The following is a 17,064-nucleotide window of genomic DNA, read 5'->3' as shown; positions in this document are numbered from 1 at the left end:
CTTTTCAGTGAGTCATGCACTTATCTCTTGCGTTTTCTCTTCCGTTGGCTGACATCAACCCAATTTTGTCAGAATAAAGTTTTTAAAAAATATGTAGCTGGGCAGAGGAGAGAGACTTGGTTAGTTTTCCAGTCTGAGAAGGGCTCTATTCAAGATGTGCATTCTTAGAAAACCTATATGAGAAACCTCTATCAATTCTTTGACAGCAGGAAAAGCTTAATTTGAAGGTTGGGAATTGCAACTACATAAAGTTGTAGGCTCCTTTAGTGCTGATGCTCATGGAATTATTTGTCTCATTGAAGCACTATTAATTAGGCTGGCTAAACTAAGCAGCATTAAAAGTGTTGCCAAGATACTTGTAGAGATGTCGGGTCTACAATCAAAACCTGCAATTACAGCATGCCGGTGGATGCGCTGCTCTGGCCAGCAACCCCATTGCACTTTAGTTCATGTTAGCGCCTTTCAAATAGAGGCTGAACTGTGTCTGATATATTGAACTAGGAATGTGTTTCTGGTTGGCATGTATACAAGAAATTACAGATATTTTTACATGTGTGTGTATCCATATATTTACATTTGTTGAACTCTATTCGGTAAGCTCTTAATTATCTTTCTTCTCTGTGGTCTTTTTGACAGGTAAAACAAATATGGCAAAAAGGAGGTGCTTGCCTCTCCAGTAGTGCTTTAAAGCACAAATGATGTGCCTTGGATAAAGGAAGAATAGTTACTGAAATGGGAGTAGGATGTACCAAACATGCAAGAGTGATTGAGTTCTGTAGTTTAAAGGAAAAAACCAAAGAAGTTGTTCAAAGAAATGCCATTCACCTAACTGCAGTTTCTGATTTTTATCTAGGAAATGGTGTCATTCATTAAAAAATGTTATGCAAACTAGAAATAAAGCTCCCAGTTCATTTTTCTTTAAAGAAACAGGAGTGCCTTTAAATATTGTGTAACTTTGTTCGTTGCACACATGTGCTGTGTACATTTAATAAACATATACAACACTGACGGGCGGTGTGGTGAGGGCCCTCAAACCTTCCTGGGGATGCCCAGCTCCTTGATTACCCGTCTGTCTTTTAGCCATGTTCCGTCTGTCTTTTAGCCATGTTCTGTCTGTCTTTTTTCACTTAACATTATTGGGCATCTCTGGCAAGGGCAAGTGTTGCTTATGAGATTTGTAGTAGAACATCAGTGTTTGTAACTGTCATAGTTTAGCAGCTACACACTGGCTGAGGAGCACTTTTTGGCAAGTATTTATTTTGGACAGTGTTAGGACAGATTGGGATCTCTTCTGTGGAGTGTACTCCTGTGTTTTCACAAAAGTATCTTTAAGTGCTTTTCTAAGCTTCTGATGGATTCTTTGTTTAGTCATATTAATAAATATTTAGCAAAAGGTCCGCATTTGTTTTAGAAGATAAAAAAACGTTAATGACATGAAAATGCAGTTATGGATCTTGTGAGGACAAAGAGAGATGAAAAAACCATTTGTGGCTATTTTAATTGTAATATATGTTTTCAGGGAGCTAGAAATGTTTTTTTTTTAATCTTCCTCTTACAATTTCAACTCTGTTATCAAAGGCCTTTAATACTGGTGGGGAAAGGAGTGTCATTCTGACTCAGAAATGCCTCTGAGTTTTGCATGCATATCTGATGTATCTTTTGACTTCTGAGTGTTTATAAACTTTTTAAAGCTCTATCCTTTTTATTTCGTAAAAGAAACCCGTGTTTTTGAGCGAAAACACATCAATTTCAGTTGTGTTTTATTTTTCTGTGACAAGGAACAGCAATGTGTATTGGAAGATTTGTGCTGAGATTGCAAAACCTTGCACTTAAAACCTGATTTATGACCTTGGGTACCAGGCAAACTAAGATTGAACACCTCTATCATAACAGAAATTCATAAGACTCTGCTTTTACCTTGTGTCCTAGCAAGATGCCTGTCTTACTGCCCCTCTGCGGGGCAAAGATAGAATTGAGTGACATTCAAAGTATATGCTCCAGCACGTAAATAAATAAATAAAGTTGCTCATTTCCAAGGAAGAATTGGAGGTGATTAAGTATAAACAGATATCCCAAACTTACTGGCATCCTCCTGTTACCCTGAGGGGCAAAACCCATGAGGGTACAGGCACACACACATGCCACGGGTGGGTGAGATGCACAGGTTCTGACTGCTGGGCAAAAATGCCTGTGCAGTCTGAGGGCCAAAACTCTTGAAACTTGAGGAGTGCAGTCAGTTATGGTCAAGATGACTTTATGTACAAGTCATCTAATTCTGCACAAATCCTCGCTGCTTGCAGTCACTCACATTAAAAGGCCTGCCTGGAAGAGAGGAAAGCTGTTACGAGATAAGAGCTCTCCAGCTTTCCTAGGGATGCCTGTATCTCAGTAGGTTGTTAATGACCATTTTGCCTTTTGATCACCAGCTGCTCCCAGTGCCTGTGGTTGACCTGACTTGCAGCTTGGCCTGTCTCCTTTGATTGTTGTTTTGTCTTGGGGGCTGCCAGACCCTCTGAGCCTGTAGCTGGGGGTCAGGGAAAGTTAGCATCCTGCCTGCATTGCGTGCCCATGTCCTCACCGTAGACAGGACTTCATTGGGCTCCTCCTCAAGCTGGGAAGAACTAGAATTGTGTGTATCCAGCCCAACTTTCATTAGTCCTTCTGAAACTGGGGCGCGGAGTGGAGGGTGTACGAAGCTAGAAAGAAAGCCTTCCCGAGGGAGACTGGCTCTATAACCTAGTTGGTTATGGTACTTGCTGCTGAAGAAGACCTTGGCAGCCCATCTCTGTGGGTTTTCTGGATTGTCCTTTAGAAATGTCCCTCTGCATTAAATTCCTAATGAGCCCTGGTGTAATTAGGATGCTCTTAATTACCCTGCTGGGTAACCTCACCCCATTAATGATTTTGAAGCAGGCACTCTGGATTTTGCTAGTGTCTGTCTGCTATGATCTTTAATAGCGAGCCTTATAGTTTTCTTTTTTTAAAGTAAATTGTCATTTTAGGTAAAACACAGATTATAGTCTATTTGCATGTAAAAAATAAATCAAAATGTTTATTCTGATGCAGGTATGAAAGAGGTCTACGTAACTGATTTTAAGCAATAACTTTAAGTAGCTCAAATTTTGAAAACAGCTTCCAGTTATTGCTTATCATTTATCATGCTTATATGTGAGTTATGTGAATATTTTCTGACATGGTATTTTTATTTTCTTTCAGCCTTTCTTCCAACTTGTGAAGTTACGGAAACTTGGACTTAGTGATAATGAAATCCAGCGGCTTCCTCCAGAAATAGCAAATTTCATGCAGCTGGTGGAACTTGATTTGTCTCGAAATGGTAAGCTCCAATGTTAATTTGTTTGATTCAGTACTGTTGTATGACATGGTATATAAAACTGGGTTAGTGGGTTTTTTCTGTCTCTGAAGTTGCTATCTGTGTCCTGCAGAACACTTCTCCGCATAATTCATGGATTTGCCTATAGTTCTAGATGGGGAAGAGGGAGAGAGCGGAGGAGAGCTGGTGGTGGAAATACAGTAATAAAATAACATTGACTGTAGTTCTGCCTTTCTGTGAGCCTGCTTTATTTTCTAATGTAAAGAATCCTTTACATCCTATTTTCATATGTATATATGTATATTATATGTATATTTGTCACGTTAATTTCTTTCCCCAAGCTTTCTGAAATGCCTAGTATTTAAGAAGGGAGAAAAAAGAGGAAGTTGAAAGAAAAAAAAAACAAACAACCAAACCAAACTCCTTTCTGCCCCAAAAATGCTGCCTATGGGTTAGAAGTCCAATTCTTTATCTCTGCTCTACTCTTTACCTGTGACTAGCAGGAGGCAGAGTGCTGGTATTCCTAGTTGTGCTTCTGGAAGAAGGAATCAGTCTGTCACCTGCAGAGATAAATTCAGACAAGGATGCTGGGAGAAACTGTCTTTTAAACTGTGTTGTTGCAAACACATGGGTTTATCATTCGGTTGGAATGTTTGCTGCTTATATTGTTCTGAGCTGTGATGGAGTGAAAACTTTGGTTTTGGTTTTTTTTTTTTATTTTTGTGGCCTGGTGAACTTACCAGTTCTACAAGAAGTTCGGGGGCTGGTGGGTCACCTTTAAGCAATCTTATGACCTGGTGATCTGGAAGTGGTGAATCTGTGTTACCAAATTAGAGCAGCTGTCAGCTATTTTTGCTTCCCTGTATGCAGTGGATATGCCCAAAATGCTCTTTGAGGTGTGATGGATGGGGTGGGGGAGAGCAAGGTTGTGTGTGGGATGTAACTGAATATTAAGAGAAGAAATAGTGCAACAGGCGGCCTTTTTTTCTTTATGGTTTAACTTCACATTAACCCTTTGCGGCTGAAGAAGATTCAGTGGCAGCTTCACTTTCCTATAACCACCTGAAATCTGCATCTTTCCTTTATTTGTTTGGTGCTTTTAATGCCATCTTTATCTGATAATACAATTGATGAATCGTAATGAGTCTCTAGGCAGTTGCTGAAAAATTTCTGTGAACTATATAATTTTATGCGCATTTGCAAAACCTTATAAGAGAAGAAAACTGGAAAGAAATAATCTGAGAGACAGAAGAAACACATTAGTTAAAACACTTTAGAAATACATGAGTGTTAATTGATGCAGTATTTTGGCTACTGAGTTCGGCTGAGTTGTGTGCTGTCTGTGACAGACCTTATACAAAGGGAAACACTCTGTTGGCTTAGTAATTCTCTTTGCAAATGAATAACTAGCTGCAAAAGAGCTGGTGGATCAGAGCCATGTGAACTCTTGTCAGCCTGACTTGGAAGTTGGCCTGAGAGCTCAACTGTAACGAGAACAGATGGTGTGAACATTTATGGTTGGGTAGGGGTGTGTGTGTCATTAGAAGTTACTGCACAAGGAAGTGTTTTCTCAAGTGATGGGTGGACTAATGCAGGTGACAGGGCGCAGTTGCTTTCCTATATCCAAGGTTCAGTGTTAATCGCCTGTTTTATTGCATTGCTTTCTCTTCTCTGTGGTTCATTGCAGAAGGTGGCTGATACTGCTTCCCCCTGCTTAATCATGTCACAGGTATTGTGCGACTTGACTTTCAAATGAGAACCGCACCACGTGAGGTGATGCAGGGGGCCTATGGCATAAGATGTCTGATGTTACGTTCCGCTGTTTGGTCATGTTATGGTTGCCTCACAGCTCTTCAAATTAAAAGGCAAAACATACACCATCTGGGATGCTGCAGGGCAAATTCTCACTTAAGATTTTGGAGTTTTACAGTATTTTTGTTTCTTAGCATTTGAACCCACCTTTCAATACATCAGATTCTCCATCTGCCAAAGGTTTCTCCTGTTCAGTTGTTTGCACTCCATCAGTTTTTGTTTTTCTAACTACCAAAGTACTTAGGAAAAAAATAAGAACTCTTTGTATTCCTTTCAGGCAGAGAAAAACAGCCTGGCTTTTCAAAACGCAGTATGCTGCATGAATAGGAAAGTGTGATGGTGACATCTGAACTTGGGAAATAAGAGATCGTTGTTCTGTGTTTTTTGTTGTTTTAGCTGTCTGGTTCGGTACACTAATTGCTTTCAGTTCTGGCCATTATGTTTCCTCAGGAGCTTACAAACGCAAATATAAATTCATTTAATGTTCTGTGTACAGGAGTAGTTCTTTATAATTTAACCTCTCATCACAGGAGGAGGAGGAGGAGAGGGTTTTGGATAAACAAAGGTACTTCCATTTCTCTCATAATAAAACAGCAACATGTCTTCCTTTCTCATAGTTTCTAAGTATGGCGTATGAGCTTTGAAGCCCCATGAGACAGTGGGTATATCATTTGGCTGGACTTGGGTGTGCTTCCAGGCTGCAGTGGCCAGCTGCGTTTTGTGCAGCAGTGGGGTGTTGCTTCTGGAGGTAGGATCGCTCCCCCCAGGCAGAACCCCTCCTGTCTCTTCGGCAGTAGATCTGGATGCCTTTGCAATGCGGTGTTACCCACTGTGTAAGTAGCCCTAGGAACTCAGGAAAAGTGAACAGGGAAACTATCAAGTGTGGCTTTCTTAAATTCCCAAGTGTTTTGAAATGCTCAAGACATGCTAGTATATGTTTAAAGGTCTGCTACATAATTAATCTATTAAGCAGTTTTTGGTTAGTAAGTGAATCTAGAACTGCAAAAATCCTTCAAAGTAAAACTCAAAAATCTTCAGCGGATGTAAACTTGATGCTCCTGTGATCTTGGGTGTACATGAGAGGAGTCTGGGGAGGGTGAGAGCCTTAGTGGTGCAGAAGGATTTGGGGAAGGCTAGGAGCCATATAATCTTAAAATTTTCCTGGATTATTTGCATGTTGATCCTATTTCTTATTCCTCTGCAAAGCCATGTGTTCATGCAGATTTCCTAGGAAGCACCCCTACTGTGCTTTTCTAGTCTGGCAGAGTCTGTTATTTGAGCAATGGTTAAATAGATGAATCAGGGATGGGAATATCAGAGGGCAGGAAAGCTGTGCTAAGAAAACAGCGTAGTGTTGGTGAACACTTTGAAGGTTATTCGGCAATGCAGTTTATCTCTGCCCCTTGGTCTTAGGTTGTTCAAAAAGCTGATGTAGTAGTTCCAGGCTAAAGAAAACAGACTCATAGGATTTCAACAGTGGATGCCTGAGCTTTTGAGTAGCTGGCAAAGTGTGTCTGAGACTCGGAGTATTCCCTGTAGCATCTTCTGAGATAGATGCTCAACTGCTGTGTGTCTGAAACTACTGCTGGTTCCCTCAGACACCCCAAGCTTGGGTAAATCTTCTCCTGGATTCTCACTGGTGCATTCTGCAAGGACACTGGGTCACCGAAGCTTCCTTGCTTGGTGCCCTTGAAGTTTGAGTAGGGCTCCTGTGCTTTGCATGGAGTTTCAGTGCAAGTCTTTGCTCTACATGATAGAGGAGAGATTCTGTTCTAGGCACAGTCAGAAGTGCCCGTGTGCTATTTGTTTTCCCACAGCACTTGGGCACTCTCCAGGACAAGTCTCTAAAGACCATGTGATTCAGAAAAGAAGTGCAATCTCCAAAGGAAGAAAGATGTGCTCAAATTTCTGCAGTTTTTTTCCTTGCATCTCGGCTGGTACTTTGTTAAGCTTCCCTCTTTCCCAAAGTGTGTGCAGCTTGTTTGAGATCCCTGGGAATTGTAGCAGACTGTTACCTATGCCCCCTATCCCACAGAGGTTTCCTCCAGTGACTCCCCCCTTTTCTTCTGCGCAATTGCAGTTCCTGGTGGCTGAATTCTTAGAGTTTAGGGCCCTGCCATCCCAGATTCATTAAAATGTTAATGAATTTTCTTGTTCTGTAGCTTCTTCCAGACAGGAGGGGTAATGCATAAAGTTTCTGTAGTTAATTTAATGCATTCTGATAATGAAAAGGTAAATGTAATGGAGAAATCCAAAACGCTATGTAAAACTTCTCATCTGATCAAATTATAATATAAAGAAAATCTGACTTTGATCACATAAAACAATTCCAAGACTAAATCTTAACTTGTTCTGGATCGTACACTGGATCACCTCTATTTTAGTAGCTAGAGTCTGTTATCTTTCACCTTCCGTTTAATGGACTTTGTTGGTTTAGAGAAGAAATAAGGTCTATTTTTTTTTAACATTTTTTGAACGTTTTTTGTCCATTGTAATTGTACCGTGTAATGAAAAACTCAGGTCTTTCCCAGGTTATTTTAAGAACACTGTCTGTGTGTTCACATTCACAAACTTTAATCAGTGTTGAAATCACAAAGCAGATTTGGTCTTTAGAGGCTAATGATGTGGGTCATCCTCTTCTTGATTACCAGCTGTAAATTGTTTAAGGGATTAATGTGTCTATGTGAAGGTCTTCTCTTTGCACCTTCATCATGCTACAGAGCTATCATAACTCCTGTGTTAGATTAAGGGAAGCAGATGTGCATTGAGAGCTGTGTAGTAATTCAGCCAATGAAGGGGGTTCAAGTTAGCTGTTCCTCCGTGGAAGTGCTCTGTAACCTTGCCGTATCATCTTGTGTTCAAGCCTCAAGTCTCAAAACAGTGGAAAAGATGCAAGTCTGTGTGCAATAGGAGAATTAAATGGATTTTGATAATCTTTGAAGATGGATTATGCTCGTTCTGTTGCTGGTTCAGCTCTCAGCAGAGCTGAGATCTTACTTTTGTGAACTGAGGAGTGATGGGTTTGCTGTGGCATCTACTGAGGAAATCCGTGTGTGGGAAGGTCTTAAGACACATGGGACACTGCAGGATGCTTGATTCCAAAATCTCAGCATGGCTCTTTTATTCTTACTGGATATCAATACTATTTGTTTAATATGTACAGGGTCATATCTACCATAGAGATGGATTCTGGCTGCATATTATATTAGTTGCTACCCATTTCTGTAGATTCTGTTTAAACTGAGATTATGACTATATTGATAGTGCAGTTGTTCTGAACAAAACTCTTGTGACAGTAAGATATTCTCAGTTCAAAATCCCCTCTCAACACAGTTGCCATGTTATGGCAAATACGCTGTCATTTATATGAAACTAAGCACAGACTTCACAAAAGAGAAATATGCTACTTCAGGATTACCCTGACAGTAGAGATGGTTCCTCAGAAGCATCTCAATAGTCATGACACTAGCGTAAAAGGAAAGCTGCTGCTGTGCAAGGCTAGCAGTCTGAGCATTGTCCAAGATTTTGGAGGTCAAACTTTGGCAGCTGTAGGCCAGCGTCCCAAATGCTCCATGAGCCTTATTTTTACCTCTTCCTTCTTTTTACCTTTTCCTTCCATCCAAAATGGATTATAGTTGCAGATTTAGAAACATCTTTTTTCATTTTGTATTCAGTTATCAGGGTACTTTCAGAAGTTAACAGCAACGATACTTAACTGTTCTACTTCCAGCTGCAGGCAGTTTGATATTACTGCTTTTTATTTGAAGTGTTTATTCTTTTTAGCTGCTTTACAACCTAAATAAAAGTCTCTTTAGAGGTCTTGGTCATCCTCAGGACACCACATTCATCGTGAATTGGGTGATAGGTTGTGCTGGTTTTGGCTGGGATAGAGTTAATTTCCTTCATAGTAGCTGGTATGGGGCTGTGTTTTGGATTTGTGCTAAAACTAGTGTTGGTAGTTCAGGGATGTGTTTGCTGAGCAGGGCTTACACAGAGAGTCAAGGCCTTTTCTGCTTCTCACCCCACCCCCCCAACAAGCAGGGTGGGGGTGCACAAGGAGCTGGGAGGGGGCACAGCTAGGGCAGCTGACCCCAACTGACCCAAGGGATATCCCACACCATATGGTGTCATGCCCAGCATATAAAGCTGGGGGAAGAAGGAGGAAGGGGCGGACATTTGGAATGATGGTGTTTGCCTTCCCAAGGAACCGTTACACGTGATGGAGCCCTGCTTTCCTGGAGGTGGCTGAACACCTGCCTGCGCGTGGGGAGCAGGGAATGTATTCCTTGTTTTGCTTTGCTTGTGTGCACAGCTTTTGTTATCCCTATTAAACTGTCTTTATCTCAACCCACAAGTTTTTTCACTTTTACTCCTCGGACTCTCTCCCCCATCCCATCGGGGGACTGAGCAAGTGGCTGTGTGGTGCTTGGTTGCCAGCTGGGCTTAAACCATGACAGTCCTTTTCAGTGTCCAGTGTGTGGCTCGAAGGGTTCGAGATAATGACAGCTTTGATTGGAATGTGCTAGATAGAATTTATAGCTGTTATTGTTCTTTAGCTATTAATTGGCAGGCTCCTGTGCTTGCCGTGGGGCTTGCTAGCCTTAATGTATATCAGAGTCTAGTCCTTGTTAGTGGCTGCTTTTTGCTTTTGCTGCTTGCTGTACTGCTTATCATCTTACTGTGCTATGCCTGGGAACATTTTGATAACCACAATGGCCAGGCGCCTGGGCTGGCAGATGGCCAGGGCATCGCTGCTGTTTCTGTGCTGCTGTGCTGGACAGGCTGGAACTCCAGCGTGAACCTGAGTTAAAGGGACTGTGATCTGGGGATGAGTCCACACAGGAGCAGAACACCCCAGACCGTCTGCGGCTGTGGATAAGCCCATGTCAGAGTAGGTACCTCTCAAAGCGTCTGTGGCTGTGCCACAGCAACTGCACCTTTGAAGGGATTGTGGCCCAAGGATAAGTTCCATGTCGCAGCAGGTACACCTTGAAGCATCAGTGGCTGTGCATGAGGTCATGCTGGAGCACCTTAAAGCATGTGGCCATGGGTAACTGAGCATGTGGTGCTCAGTTGCTGGCTGGGGTTAAACCATGATGTAGGTACATTTTATTTAACAAGTCATGTAAAGATTCCTTAGAAGGCTAGGTGAGCATGTAGCCACTGACCTGCAGAGCATCAGTCCACGCCATTGCAGAGTGGTGTGTAATCTTTGTTTTGCTCTCTGGAGCTTCAGCTTACTTGTTTGTATCAGTGCATGCAGACCAATGCTTTCCCTTTTAATTTGGCTATCTGCTCTCAAAGACATACCTGCCATCGGTACTGTAGGATTACCTCTCTTCTGCCCACAAAGAGGGTGAGTGTCCCCCTTTTCTTTCCCCCACCAAAAGCAGGATAACCAGCATTTTCAAACTAGAAATACTGACAGATGAAAGGCTTGAGCGCGTATTTCAATTCAGCCTTGGCTGATTACCCAGCTATTTTACAGTAAGGACATAAGCTAATTAGGCAGAAGCACTCTAAGTCTTCTGATCTTGTCCTGCAGCCCCACATGGGCTCCGCTCTCATCTGACAGCTGTTGCCTTTTGCCCTGTGCTCTCACCTTGGATCTGGCTGTCCACCTCTGCTGCACTTCTACAACATCTGAGTGGAGACGTCCTTCATTAAATCCTTCTGTTCTCTGCGTGCCACCAGCTGCCCTGACATGAATGTGCTGGTACAAGTCTGGTGGTAAATAGTAAACCCCAGAATGCTAAGAAATAAATGTGGATTGACACTTTCTTGCTCAGTGGACAAGAAAAAAAAAACAAGAGAAGGCAGCAAGCTGTGTTGTGAGGCAGTATGGTTGGCAATTGCATATTTTTGTTAAAATATGCAACTGCTTGATGTTGCTAGTTTGCCTTCAGAACTGCTCTGTGTCCGGGTGAGCACTTACGGACAAACAAGAACTGCTCTCCCGCTCCTGCATGGACATGTCTTACCTGGTGCAAGAAAGCATCCAGAGGATGTGTTCACTGCAATCCTGGTTGTGAACACCTGAAAGCCATGGGGCATCCCACCAGAGACTATTGTGGTTTGTATGGTGGTAGGGCACTACTGCAGATGATATTAAGCTTTAGCCTTTACCCTGAGTTAGGCCAATGACACTTTTTTGGTTTTGTGGTGTGGTGGTGGTTTTTATCTTTTTAAATTATGCTAGTGAAAGCAGATCTTCCTTGTTGGAGACTTGGAGGTAACAGAATTTTTCACTCTTAGGTGGTTGTTTGCTAGCAGTTGTGTTGAATGGTTTTTTTTTGGTTTTGTTTTTTTTTGACACATCTAATTTTTAGTGACATATATTTTCTTTGTATTATCTCCCATTCCTCCCTTGACGTTAGTTTAAAACCTGTGCTTAAAAAACATAATCATCTTCACATCTTACACATGAAGTTTAGGGATCAGTGTAGAAAGCAGAGTACTGGGGAAGAAGGAAATATGTACTGCAAATTGCTTTCAGATTCTGGAGCACTGCAGAATCCCACAGATGTGTAGAAATTTTTGCTCCCTTTGAAGAAGTGATATAAAAGCTGGAATTTGTGAATCTGTGTCACTAAAATGAATTTTATATTGGTAAGTTGGAGGAGGAGGTGAGCTTTGTATACAGCAGGAGAAGTAAAGTGAGAGAGAAAAGACTGGACCTTGTCACTAAGCAAGGCTCATCAGGGTGGGGAGGGAAGAAGCACTAAGTGCCAACCATGATTGGGAAAGAGAAGATAAGTGAAAGCTCATGATGGGATAATCTAATTAGAGAAGGTTAGAAGGTGTTATTTTTAAATGGATTACAGAAAAGTGGATTTTTCCATCATGGTATATTCTGCCAGGTTTAACTGTTTTTTCTAAGGAAATTTCACTAATATACTTGTGTGTGGGTCTAGTAACGGCGTCTACCTTCATCCAAATTCAAGAGAAGGCTGTGGATTTTGAAGGGTTGTTTTTGGTTGGGGTTTTGGGGAGGTGGTTTTGTTTGTTTGACTTTTGCGTTTTTTTTTTTTTTTCTGAAAGCAGCAGGACAAGTTGGAGACAAACCTTTGGCCTGCTGAAGTATCAGCTAAAGCACTAAATATCAGGCAATCCATATGGGAGTGACATAAAATAAATACTTCATTTTTCTGGATAATCTAGGTGAGAGATCATAAAATGGCAAACTGCAAATAGGCGTCATTAGTTCTTGTATCAACAGAGTTGCTTGAGTTTTGGTTTCTTTTTTGTTGAGAAGGTTAGATGCTGTGACTATGAAGTTACTGAAGAATTAATCCAATAAATCTGTAACTTTGCTGTTAAAACACTTAAAATGCTTTCTGTCATCCACAGCTTCATAGGTAGAATACTAGGTTTTACTTTTTTTTTTCCTTGCTTCTCAGACTAAAAGTTTTTAATTCTTCTAAGCCTCAAGATCCAAGATGGAAATACTTATAAAAATGTCTCCTAGCCTTGTTTAACTCTTCATTGGCATGTATCAGTAAAAACATAGAAGACCTAAATTCCTTGCTGAACTTGGGCTTTTCTGCTTAATTCACCTGGAACTGTTGTTTCCTTGTGATCTGATCTTTGAGCTTCCCCCTCCTCCCCCTCCTTCTTTTTCCTCCTGTTTCCAATTTACAGCTCCTGCAGCTGAGAAGGACAGCCTGTTGATTTACCACATGCTATCTGTTCAAAAAACAGCTTGGTTTTATGTCCCTGCACAGTTTTCTTTCAAGTAAATTGAAATAATATCTATGTATCCACGAAATGCAGTTTTGTGAGGACTTTTTTTCCCAGCTCCTCTCCTCCCTTGGAAAAGGGATGTATCCAGAAGCAATGAGGAGGATTAATGAGGTGCATACCTCGCTTCAGTTTCTTGTAAACCCAATCTGAACCTGTTTGTGAATCTTCCTTTAAGATGTGAAGATGAGTCTTAAAAGAGCTCTATCTCTAGTATTTCGTATATCCTCAGAGCTTAAAGAGGAAAATGTTACTACCTGTAAAAGAGCCACTTAATCTCAATAGACTTTACAAGAACCATGTGACTCCTGTCATGTTGTGCCCCAGAAATTATAACGTTTACCTAAAGATGTTGATTACTGTAGCCTTTAGGGCTTGTAGCAAAACCTCCCAGTTTCTAGAAAAAAAAGCAGCCTGTCAGATCATTGTGTGTGTCATGATTTTAATGTGGAAATGGAGGGAGAGGATGAGTGACCTTCCTCCCTCCCTTCCCCCTGTGGAGATAGAACCTCTGGGAGCTGCACTGGGCTGCTTTGGGGAGGGTAGAGAGATGTGATGGTGGCAGCTGCATGACAACAGCCTACTCAGCTGGGCTTTGCAGCTGAAGAGCCTGTCATATAGACAAACAAATATTTGCACCACAGATTGCTTCTTGCAAGGTATTGACTAAGTGGGCAGTTTCCCCCTCCTGTGTTGGGAAGGTGGAGGAGTTGGAGAGCGGGGTGGGAGAGCTTTCCCCAGGACAGGTGTCTCAGAGACCCCTCTGCAGTGGGTAGCAGAGAGGAACCTCCATGGAGGAACAACCCCATGCACTGGTACAGGCTGGGGGCTGACTTACTGGAAAGCGGCTCTGTTGAGAAGGACCTGGGAGTGCTGGTGGACAGCAAGTGACCATGAGGCAGCCATGTGCCCTTGTGGCCAAGAAGGCCAACGGCATCCTGGGGTGCATTAAAAGGAGTGTGGCCAGCAGGTCGAGGGAGGTTGTCCTCCCACTCTACTCTGCCCCAGTGAGGCCACATCTGGAGTGCTGTGTCCAGTTTTGGGTCTCCCAGTTTAAAAAGGACAGGGAACTGCTTGAGCAAGTCCAGTGGAGAGCTACAAAGATGATGAGGACACTGGAGCATCTCCCTTGAGAGGAAAGGCTGAGAGACTTGGGTTTGTTTAGCCTGGAGAAGAGAAGACTGAGGGGGGATCTTATCAATGCTTATAAATATCTAAAGGGTGGGTGTCAAGAGGATGGGACCGGACTCTTTTCAGTGGTGCCCAGTGTCAGGAGAAGGGGCAATGGGCACAAACTGGAACACAGGAAGTTCCAGCTAAACATGAGAAAAGACCTGTTTACTGTGAGGGTGACAGAGCAGTGGAACAGGCTGCCCAGGGAGGTTGTGGAGTCTCCTTCCCTGGAGACATTCAAAACCCGCCTGGATGTGTTCCTGTGCCCCCTGCTCTAGATGTGCCTGCTCAAGCAGAGGGGTTGGACGAGATGATTTCCAGAGGTCCCTTCCAACCTCTACCATTCTGTGAAGTGGGAAGAGAACCTCTAGGCTCCTAAATCACTTGAGCACTGCAGTACTTTACTGGACTCTTTGTGTATGTGTGCGTGATATACTATAGTAGATATTGCATATTATGTAGTGAGAAGAGTCAGGGGGAAAATTCTTGTGTGTATTGAATTGGATGGATGAGATCTGTTTCGCCTCTGATTATCCCTCTCCTGAGGGATAATGCAGAATGAATTCAGAGTCTTTGAGTCTGAAATGGGCTTCCTGGGTATACATTTGGTATAAGCCAATCAACTGATTCATACATTAATGAATTACTAATCACTATGTGGTTAAGGTGTTCTGTCTGTGTTGTGTATACGTGGTGGTGGGCCTTCTGCGATGACTGTCTAGATCAGGACTATTCAGTTGACTTTTGCTGGGCTGTATGGGTGCATTGCCTCCAGCTCCCCTAAAGTGCAGTGCTTTGTGTCACCTTCATAGCTGGAAAATATAACAGTACCCAGTAGTTGCTCCCTGAAATACCCTTGAACATTGCAAATTCTCCCTCAGGAATGTGGTGCATCTGAGACTTCAGCTAAGTTCTTATAAAAATATACTTTGAGCCAGAGTCCACTATCTGGGTAGGTCTGGTAGCCTTGTCGCAGCCTAGGACCTTCCCAGGCATTTCTTTCTTGATATTGATGAGGCACTGGAAATTATGTTCACTATTGCAGATTGTGTAAAGGATGCTGGCTGTGTAGCCTTTGGGTAGACAAAAAAATACTGTCAGTTCTTGAAATTCAATATGCATTACTGTAAAAATGTGCCATACAAAAAGTTTTATCAGCTTAAAATGAACATTGTCTTCTCCCTCGCCCTCCCAGCCATCAGAAGAAAGTAAGTGGGGGAATGGGGATTGAGAGATATCACTGTTGTAAAAATCTTCAACAAAAAATAGATTAGCACCAAACAAAAGGATTTATAGAATTAATTTTCTCATTCAGACAGTACAGAATTCCCTAGTGTCAAACGTACCTCTTAAGTCACTTGCACAAGGACTTGCTATATCGTTAGAAAATTCTTGTGCAAACTAGAATGATAAACATCTGAAGAGGTATTTTCAGGGGTGGGGGGGAATGTGCCCTCTTTATATACATGACTGGATGAAAATCATCCACTTCTGCTGGCACAACTTCTTTTTGCTGCCAGTGTATTTGTATTGTCACACGTCACAGGGCTTATGCTTGGTTTATGGCTTTATTATTAGCAATGCTGCACAATCTGTATGCCAGAACATCTGGGGCATCATGTAAATGTAGAGCATTTGTCCATGTGTAGCATTAGAAGAATCCTAGATTTTTAAGTAGGATTTGAGCTGGTTATCCAGCAGTGGCCAGCAAAGCATTCAACCTAACTGCTGCTGATATTGGCAGAGATACACGTGTTAATGTCTGTAATGAAATCGAGTAGTCAACAGTAATGGTGAAAGCTGCTTAATCCATCAAGAGGCAGGAGGACTTCTCTATATAGTTTAATATCCTCTGCTGCTTTTCAGTTTATTATGTCAATGTGTCTGTTATGGACCATCATCTTCTGTGCTATAATAACCACTGCAGATTTTTTGTCATATACTAAAATGCTCCTTGACTTTTCTCTTCTGAATTCATTTATTCAATGCAATGTTACAGTAGTCTTCACATGCAGTGATAAAGTATCTGCTCATAACTTGGTTGTGTTTTGCCTGAGAAATCTTTTTAAGATGCCTTGCGATTAAAACAAGTTATATTTCAATGTTGTTGACCTTATTAAATGTGTAATGATCCTCAGTTCAAAGAGTTGCACTGAGTTTCTGTCTGTCCCTTGTCCAGTTAGGTGGTGGAGAAAAATTAATCAGATACAGAAGTAGTATCAATGCAGGGAAGATAATGCACTGTAAATGCCAAAAAAAAAACCACCAAAAACCCCAAAAGCTTAATGTAGAAATGGAGTTTCCCTTTTTTTCCTGTTTCTGTTACTTATTGAAGATTTTTGCGCAATGTAGTGGCTTCATTGTCTCAAATATCTAGGCTGGGAAAGAGCATTTCATTTTCAGAACATATGTAACGTGGAAATGCCTCCAAACTGTAAGCAGTGCCTATACTGTCTTATTTCAAGTAATATCTTATATTGGGGTAATTTTTACTTAGCTCAGATACTTGTTGGCTTTTATAGGTAATACCCAAGACCTGTAACAGGAAAAGCTTATCAAAATTGTTTTGCTGAGAAGACATATTTCCTAGTTTTCATAATCCAACATACAGAAGTAGAAGAGAAATTGTTTGCAGTATGGCAATGAAACTACACATTGATGGAAGAAATTAGTAGCATGAGTAGTTCAGAAACCTTGTCATTGAGGATTTAAGTTTATCTTCTGCTTTATATTTTACGTTTCTCTCTGTGTGTGTGTATATATATTTTAATTTTTTCCAAACAAAATAAGGTAGTTACTTCTACTTAAGCTTTAGTTTTTGTGGGCTTTTTGTGTTTTTTTTTTTTTTTTTTTTATCTGGGAGAATGATTCGCACGCACAGAAGAGTGTGTATCTGTGTATGAAAGGGTGTGTGTGTACATATGTGCATGTATAAAAGTCGTGGACACTGGCTTGGTTGCAAATAAACCAGTTATTCTGAGCCTTCCGGCGCTTTGAAATAGTGATGT

At 41.6% G+C, this 17,064-nt stretch overlaps 1 protein-coding gene across 1 annotated transcript in view; it reads left to right on the top strand.

The window, feature by feature from the left end:
- Positions 1 to 17,064, top strand: part of LRRC1 (leucine rich repeat containing 1) — a 73,994-nt gene that overhangs the window by 12,943 nt on the left and 43,987 nt on the right. The window contains exon 2 of the mRNA XM_064447902.1: positions 3,217 to 3,334. Within this exon, the coding sequence (XP_064303972.1) occupies positions 3,217 to 3,334 (118 nt within the window). The remainder of the gene's footprint in view (positions 1 to 3,216; positions 3,335 to 17,064) is intronic.

Source organism: Phalacrocorax carbo, chromosome 3 (genome assembly GCF_963921805.1).
Source record: "Phalacrocorax carbo chromosome 3, bPhaCar2.1, whole genome shotgun sequence".
Taxonomy (NCBI): Eukaryota; Metazoa; Chordata; class Aves; order Suliformes; family Phalacrocoracidae; genus Phalacrocorax; species Phalacrocorax carbo.
This window is presented reverse-complemented; position numbering and strand designations above follow the sequence as displayed.